General features: G+C 43.0%; 2 protein-coding genes across 7 annotated transcripts in view; one reads left to right on the top strand and one right to left on the bottom strand.

Moving 5' to 3' along the window:
* Positions 1 to 8362, bottom strand: part of Vezt (vezatin, adherens junctions transmembrane protein) — a gene marked incomplete in the record, with an annotated part of 67643 nt that extends 59281 nt beyond the window's left edge. For all 4 annotated transcript variants that reach the window (XM_013518452.1, XM_013518460.1, XM_013518455.1 and 1 more), the window contains 1 exon segment: positions 8294 to 8362. In XM_013518452.1, the coding sequence (XP_013373906.1) occupies positions 8294 to 8329 (36 nt within the window).
* Fgd6 (FYVE, RhoGEF and PH domain containing 6) overlaps positions 8316 to 8741 on the top strand; it is a 101287-nt gene continuing 100861 nt past the window's right edge. For all 3 annotated transcript variants that reach the window (XR_001235695.1, XM_005374483.2, XM_013518446.1), the window contains exon 1: positions 8316 to 8443. Coding sequence is in view for 2 of the 3 variants with exons in the window: in XM_005374483.2 (XP_005374540.1) it covers positions 8341 to 8443 (103 nt within the window). In the remaining variant the exon portion in view is untranslated. The remainder of the gene's footprint in view (positions 8444 to 8741) is intronic.

Genomic DNA, 8741 nt, shown 5'->3' with positions numbered 1-8741 from the left:
TGCGAAGGCCTTAGGTTCAATGATAGTTCCAGGGAAGAAAAGAAAAAAGAAAAGAAAACATTAAAACAAGAGACCTATTTACTACTCTTCTCAAATGTTTAAGATTTTATTTTAGACAAGGTTTTGCTTCATGACCCAGGCTGGCCTTGACTTTGTGGCCAGTCTCCAGCCTCAGCGTCTCGACTGCTGCTGGGATTACAGGTGTGCATCATGCCTGGCTTGGAACTAGACTATTTTAAATAATACAATTTTAGAGCTTCATGTTGTACGAACTAAAACTGAAGATGTGTGTTTTAAGGAGAAATAAGATGTATAATATCTTGTTTTATATATATGTATCCCAGATAGTAAGCTCCATCATCAAAGGAGCAAATACTATCCATGTGTACATTTACAGGCAAAGACAATTTCCTTCCATTAGTCAAATCAATAATGCAAGGAGGAAAGAATCTACCAACACCACTTAGGAAAAAGCCTTAGTATTCTTTAGAGATATATAAATAACTGAAAAGACAAAGAAAAAAGAATCATGAGAGGGATTTTTTGTTTTGTTTTGTTGAGACGGGGTCTCGCTATATAGTCCAGCCTGACCTCAAACTCAGTGATCCTCCTGTCTCAGCCTCTCAAGTGATGGGATTGCAGGTATGTACCACCACACTTGGCAAGAGAGGGATTTTTTTAAATACAGGCTTTATCATTTCCTTTCATTTAATTGATTTTATGCTTTTGGCAAAAAAAAAAAAAAGCACCAAAACTGAACATACAACCAACAAAAGTTTAATTAAATTTAACAACTTAAGACAACCATGAGGGCTGTAGGAGGGAAAGACATCATCACAAAAGGGGCAAAAAATATGTTTTTCAGTCAGGAACAAAGAAAAAGAGGCAGAAAGAATCCAAATCCCCGCCAAAAGTCTTTGCCAGCAAAGAGTTCAATTGCAGAGAATACCAAGGACCGAGATTTGAAGAAAGCATAAAAGGCTCCAAGAACAGCACTGTCTCTGTGAGAAAGACATGTTTTAGATGGACAACAAATAATGCAAAGTGGCAGAAAAACAGGTCCTTCAGATAAAAAAATGTCTTATTTCCAGGAACTTTCTCCTATGGGAGTAGAAGTGTTTAAGAGAGAACGAATGCCTTCAAGGTCCTACAGTTTGTAATGAAAAGAATCTGAGAGTAACATCAGAACTTTATGTTTCTGCCGGGTGCGGTGGTGTACGCCTGTAATCCCAGCACAAGGAAGGCTGAGGCAGGGGGATTGTTGCAAGTTTGAGACCAGCCTGGGCTACAAAGTGAGCTCAAGGCCAGCCTGAACTGCATAGTGAGACCCTGTCTCAAACAGACAAAAAAAAAAAATTATGTTTCTGAGGTGATCAGATAATTCTAACTTTCCAAACATCTTAATTAGTGATTACCATAACAATAAAACAATAATCTTGCTATTTTGTATTGATTTTGCCTAATAGTCATGTTAGACATGGTAACTGCCCATCATTTTCTAAACCTCTGTTGCTCTTCAGCCAGAGATAGAAGCAAGACTGACGGTCTTAGTTTGGCGTGATGGCACACGCCTGTAACCCCAACACTCAGGAAGCACAGGTAGGAGAATTGTGAGTTTGATGTCAGCCCGGCCTATCTAACAAGACTCTGTCTCAAACAAATGATCTTAAGAGAAGGTGGAATCGCACTCTAATATAATGGAATTAAGCTTGAAGGTACACAAGTAGCTCAGCCCTGATGATGCAGGTGGTCAGATCCTAGGGCAAGCGCTGGAAACTGGGCCTGGGAATCTCTCTCTTCTTCCTCTTTTATTTAGTTCCTTTCCTACACCATCTTTTAGTACACACCTGCTTCTCTCAGACTAGGAAGATCAACCCTGACCCCTGGATCTAGAAACACAAATGAACACAAATATAAGAAAAGATGGTAAATTTTACTAGTAATCCAAGAAATGGAAATTAGCACAAGACACCTCAAGAATTTTTGAAGAAGGGATGCTGTTGGAATACTATCCAAAATTTTGTTCGATTTAAAAATTTTTAAACCAGGTGTGGTGGTGCACCCTTTGGTCCCAGCACCCTCGGAGGCTAAGGCAGGGTTGCATATTCGAGCCTGTCCTGGCAACTTGGCAAGATCCTGTCTCCAAAAAAAGGGGGGTTGGGGTTGTAGCTCAGTGAGTAAGGCCCTGGGTTCAATACCTAGTATTTTAAAAAAGTTAATTTTAATGTGGTTCTTGACTCTCTGGGTGAGTGCCAAGGCATAAATGAGTCTGACTTCTGACTCTGAAAAATAATTAAAATAACATCATTACACCAAATATGTCAAAAATACTGTAGATTTCCTCAGGGGAGGAGCAGTCAGGCTTTATGACAGCTCTGGGAAGCTGGCTTATTCAGCCTCCATACCATCTTCCTTCCAGTCACCCTCTGCTACTGCAGAGGCAGGTAAGCTAGATTTGACATTTCCCAAGTTCTCTGTCTCTCTCCTTTGTTTCACTGGTTGTAGGGAGTGAACCCAGGACCTTGTGCATGCTAGGCAACAACTCTACTGAACTATATTCCTAGTCTTCTTAAAATTCTATTTTGACACAGGTCATACTAAGTTGCCCAAGATGGTTTTGAACTTGCTATCCTCTTGCCTCAGCTTCCCAAGTAGCTGGGATTACAGGTGTGTGTCATCGTGCCTAGCTTCCTAAATTGTCTTGCACCTAGTGTTCTAGATATGAATTAAGATTCCTCCACTTAGGTGGACCTGTGGAGGTTTAGGATGTGGAAGAGCAACTCGGTCCTCTTCCTGCTCCTTTGGCTGCTTTCTTCTTCATAACCATATGTGTTCTTGGCTTTAAGAATTACAACCACCTTGATAGAACTCGATCCTTGCCTTTCAACAGTAACTACTACTTCCCTGTATTAAATCTCTTTCTGCTTACAGGAGTTAGACAAGTCTCTGTTTTCTGCACTACAGTGTACTGCTGATATAGCTATATAGATATCGATATAAATGTAGATATAGATCCAGACATATAGATATAGTTATATAGATATAGTATCTAGAAATAGGGCTGATTTCACCAAACTCGAAATACATGGCATTAGCTGAGTAGTCAAGCAGTATTTGGAAAAGAAACGTGCCCAACAAGCCTTCAGGTCTGAAGAGTTTGATGAAAATGACCAATTAGAAAACTGTACGCAGCACTGAAGTAACCAACAGGGGATATAAAGCACCCCTAGAGTAGCCACACAGGGAGTTGCTGTGGGAGGGAAGCAGAGGGGAAACTTAGATCTCTCTGGGGTGCTCTCTCCCCTCAGACTGAGCCTTCCCACAGGCTAATAGCTACGGAAACCAAAGGAACCCAAAGGGCAAAGTGATATAGGCAATGGCATCTGTACTAGCCAGGAGGAATCACACATCTCACCAACAGTAATTGTCAACTTTTTACTCCTACACGTGGGTGTTAAAGGAGCAATGGGGTACAATTTGGTGGGGTTTTGTTGTTGTTGTTGTTTCTTCTTCTCTTTAGCTCACTGTGTAGCTCAGGCTGGCCTCAAACTTGAGGTGATCCTCCTGTCTCAGCCTCCTGAACACTGAGATCATAGGTGTGTGCCACCACCCCCAGCTAAAGGAGCAATGGATTAAGGAAGAAACCAAAATGAAACCTATAAAACCATGAGACAGGGGCCAGGGATATAGCTCAGTGGCACAAGCATCTGCCTGGCAAGTACAAGGTCCTGAGTTTGATTCCTGCTACAAAAAAACCTCCAAAAACAAAAAAACCCGATGGGACAAAACTCATGTGTTGCAGTCAAAAACGTACTCAGGAAAATTTATAACCTTATACATTATTTTCAGTATTTAAGTGAAGGTAAAGAAAAAAACCAGTCAAGCACAAAGAAGAAATAAAATAAATAAAAGCAGAAATTTTAAAAAACTAAAAGCAAAAAAGAAACACACTTAAGCTGGTCAAACAAAACTAGTAACTAGTTCTTTGAATGTCTATCTTGCGAGTTAAAACTCTTACAAATCTATGCAAGACAAACAGAAGGGATGAAAAAACAAGATTTCATTACGGCTATAAATAAGAATAAAACTTAAGAAATTACTAAAAAGCTGGGCACTGTGCAGCATGCCTATAATCCTAGTACTCAGAAGGCTGAGACAGGAGGATCACAAGTTCCAGTCCTACCTGGTCAATTTAGACAGGCTCTGTCTCAGAAGAGGAGCTGGGGATATAGTGCACTATGAAAGTCTTGGGTTTAATCTCTAGTACCACACAAACAAACAAACATATTAACAACACATTACACCAATAACTTTGAAAACCTATATATAGAGCAACTTGTAGGAAAAATTTAACAACAGGTAATATTTACTGAATGCTTATAACATGTCAGGTATTTATGTAAGTAATTTACTTATATTAAGTAATTTAATACAACTACTCTATGAGATAGGTATTGTTATCTCTAATACCGAGAAAACTGAAGCTTAGACTAGCAATCTGTTTAAAATCACATTCACTAAGAAATGGTTGATCTCGGATCTCAATGGATGTCCACTCCAGAGCCCATACCTTTATACTAAACTGGCTTTCAGCATAAGAAAGTTATCAAAATAGAAAATGGCAACTGAGCAATAACCATAAAAGGAACAGATAGACAACATCCATTCCCCAAGGCCTAGATCTTTTTAAGGGTTAACTTAGCAATAGCCTCACAAAAGAGATCACTAAAAAAAAGAGAGAGAGAGACAGAGATCACTCTGTGAAATCAGTTATAGACTTTGGAAGGAGATGAGAAGCTGTCTCACTCACTCAGAAGGCAAGCAATGGTGGGAAGGGGCTGTAGTGCAGTGGCAACACAGCTGCTTCACATGTACAAGACCCTGGGTTCAATCTACAGTGTGCACATGCATGCACCCACATACAATGAGGGCAAGCAATAAATATTTCACAGATCAGAAGATTTGATACCGTAAGATGTCAAAACTAATCTATAGATTTTGCTGGATCATGGGGAAGATACACTTATCAGTGGATTGATGAGTGGATAGCCAAATGTGCTCTTAGGAGGTGGTCTAGTAGATGAGGTAGGTTACTGGGGGCATGGCCTGGAAGGGTGCATCTCCCCCGCCATACTATGCTAAAATAAAAATGCTCAGATAACAATATGGATGAATTTCATACATAAATCCAGAGAGAGATAGGGAAAAAAAGCCAGGCACAAAAGAACATAAATGGAGCCAGGTGTAATTCTGCACACCTGTAACCCCTGCATTTGGGACACTGAGAAGGATCGCTGTGAGTTCAAGGCCAGCCTGGGCTACAAGGTGAATTCAAAGCCAGCTTGAATTGCATAGCTAGATCCTGTCTCAAAACAAACAAACAAACAAAAAACATAAATAGAATTGCACAGTGTGTAAGCAATACAAATAGATAAAACTATCTAGGTTAGTAAACAGTGGTCATCTTTGGGATGAGATGGAACAAGTGAAAAACAGCAGGAGGGAGCCTGTGGTTGTGCCATGATTTTCTGTTTGTTGATCTGAAGCTTAGACTAACAATCTGTTTAAAATCACAGTCACTAAGAAATGGTTGATCTAGGATCTATCTCATTGGATGGCTACACTGGTGTGTTCAACATGTGAACACCCACCACTGTGCATGCTTATGATCTGTGCACACTCCTTATGAAGATGATGCTGCAAAAACATTTAACATGTATGACAGAGTAAATAAACAGCAAAGTGGAAAAATTTTTCTACAGGTATGACAAACAGTTCTTCATATATGAAGAACTCATGTAAATCAGTGATTAAGAAGGTAGGCTGGCTGGGAGTATGGCTCAGAGGTACAGCATATGCTTAGCATGTGTCAGACCCTGGATTTGATCCCCAGGACCAAAAATAAAACAAAAGCTAGTATCCAATGAAAAATAGACCCCCCAAATAAAGAGAAAAGCTCAAGCAAAGAAAATAATATATAAATACACAAAATGTAAACTATAACAATGGAATTCTATTTTTGCCTATCAAGTTAGCAAAAGATTAAAGGACACTAATACAGTTGTTGATGAGCTGGGCATAGAGGCCCATGCCTGTAATCCCTGCATTCTAGGAGGCTGAGGTAGGAGGACCCCAAATTCAAGCCCAGTTTGGGCAAGTTAGCAAGAAGGCTGAGGATGTAGCTTGGTAGGGATGAGGTCAAACTCCAGTACCAAAAAAACCAAAAAACATTAATATCTCTTGTTCCTAATAAAAATGTGAATTGGTATAACCTTTCTGCATAAGTCTTCTTAAAAAGACTTATGTTGTGTGTTTTTTAAATCTAGACCTACAAGTTTATTTTTATTTATTTATGTATGTCTTTTTTTTGAGACAGGGTCTCACTGTGCAGTTCAGGCTCGCCTTGAGCTCACTTTGTAGCCCATGCTGGTCTTGAACTTGCAACAATCCTCCTGTCTCAGCCTCTTGAGTGCTGGGATTACAGGTGTGTGCCACCACACCCAGCTAGACCTACTAGTATAAAACCTAGACCTACTAGTTTCTAGAAATTATTCTGGGGAAAAATCAGAGTTCTAGTTAAAGATGAACTTTATCAGTGTTGATTACAATGGTATTTTGAGACATTCTATACATAAAATGGCTATGGTACATGTATGTAGGTGGTAGGATATTATATTCTTAATGTTTTCAAAGAATAATGAGTAAGAAACATTTAAGATATATTTAAATGAAAAATGCATAAAAAATTCTATATGGTATACGTTTTCTGTTAAAAAGTATCACACACATAAACACATTTAAAAAGACAATCTATAAGAACATACACCATATTATTAACAATGGCCATCTTTGGGTGGTGAGACAAAAGATTTTTGGTTTATTTTCCACAATAAAATGTTTTTGAGCATTTATGACCATTATATTCAGAAGAATTTTAAAATAGTATAAAAGAAATACAGCCACCCTTATTCTAGAAATCTAAGCAACCTAGATTTGTCTCCTTCGACTCCCACATTCAATCTTCCATTTCCTCAATTTTACCCTAGAAATGCCCGTCCAAGTCATTTCATCATTTCCTCTCTCACTTCCAAAATTCAGGCCCCTATCTTCTCTAGTGAATTCACATCCAGCCTCTCTTCACTATAGTAAAATGGTCACATTTTCCACTATCATATTTGCTGCCACATTGAACCACTTTACATAGAGACCAGCCACCCCTGAGGCCCTAAAAAATGCAAGCCAGGCACTTGCACACCTCCAATCCCCAGCGCTCTTTCCCTGTAATGCCTTCTTCTGTCTTTCTAATCCGATTCACAGCTCAAAATTCACCTGTGCCGCCACTGACTGGGCGTAGCTCTTGGAGGTAGGCAAGAACAGCAGCTGTTTCCAAATAATGCAGTAACAGTTTGTACCTATTTCAACATTTCACATTCCGCACCGTTAGTCCCTCGCTCTCTTGTTGTATGACCTGGGCCACTTCTTCCACGCATTCATTTTTTAAACCAATTTTCTCAAACCCTAGTTGGATGCAGGAAAGTAACGCATACATATGCAACCCGTACCTACAGGGCTTTGAGATTTGACCTGTGTCTGATCGAAAAATGGCATCAAAAACACTCGCTGGATTTTTTTTCATTCAAGATGGCAGAGTACGCCTTAAAATAGTGCCACACAAAAGCACTCACATCCAGAGCCTCGATTCAGGAGAACTGGCTACACCTAGCGCAACAGCGAAGGACAAAAGAATAGGAACCTCGCTGCTGAGCTGCCCTGGCGCTCACCGCCCACCGCAGGTCCCACGCCCAGAGTCTTGACGCGGTGCCAGGGCACCGGCACCTGCTGCCCGCGTCCCGGGGGCCACGCCCGGACCGCACCGGGTGACCCGCAGCGCTCCCGGATCTGACCCCCAAAAGATCGCGGAGGGAAAGGGGAGGTGAAGTTGTCTCGGGGCGCCCGGCAGGCAGTTCGGCCCCGCCCCAGCCAGGCGGGCGGCTCCCCGCGGCGCCTCCAACCCGGGCGGGAACAGACAGCGCTCCCGCCCAACCACCGGGCAGCCGGGCCGCGGCCGGGACTCTGGGCGGGCCCGAGGCACAGGCCGGCCGCCGCCTGGGCGCTCGGGCTCCACCTGTCAGGCCGCGGCCGCAGCTAGGCCCCGAAACCGCGGGTGTCGGTGGCTCCGACCCGCAGGAGCGCGTCAGCCCATTCCTCCTTCGGGGCTCGCCTGGCCTCCTCGCTTTCCTTGTGGCCCTTCTCAAACAAAGGCAATCCACGCCCACCGCCATTTTCCCCTTACCTCAAAAACCACCTCTTCGTCAAACTCCGGTGTCATCCTTCTCCGCCATGCCACCCACCTCAGCACGATGGGAAATGAAGGCTGCAGAACAGGCGGCACCCAGGCTTCTGCCCCTGCCAGTCCCGCGGAGCCTGACAACTACAGTTCCCGGTATGCTTCGCGGCTCACGCCTCCTTTCCCGGCCGTCTTATTGGAGTAGAGGATGGGCGTGTAGGCGGGAGGGAGGCGGGACTAAGAAGACGTTCCAGCTTTCCCATTGGAGAAGGCTGTGCTTTTGTCTGCCTTTTACGGCGGCGGCTCGCAGGGGGCGTGCGGAGCGCGGATTTTTGTGGAACTCCTGAGGGGCGCGCGCCGGCGGAGTCGCGGTGAGCGCTGCTCGGGCGCGCGCTTGGTTCTCGGCTCCGAGCGCGGTGGGGCGGTGCTCGTGCTCGCGCGCCGGAGGCTCGGG

The sequence above is a fragment of the Chinchilla lanigera genome, unplaced genomic scaffold (assembly GCF_000276665.1).
Source record: "Chinchilla lanigera isolate Chin_1 unplaced genomic scaffold, ChiLan1.0 scaffold00004, whole genome shotgun sequence".
Classification (NCBI taxonomy): Eukaryota; Metazoa; Chordata; class Mammalia; order Rodentia; family Chinchillidae; genus Chinchilla; species Chinchilla lanigera.
Note: the sequence above shows the minus strand (reverse complement) of the source record. Positions and strands in the feature narration are given on the sequence as shown.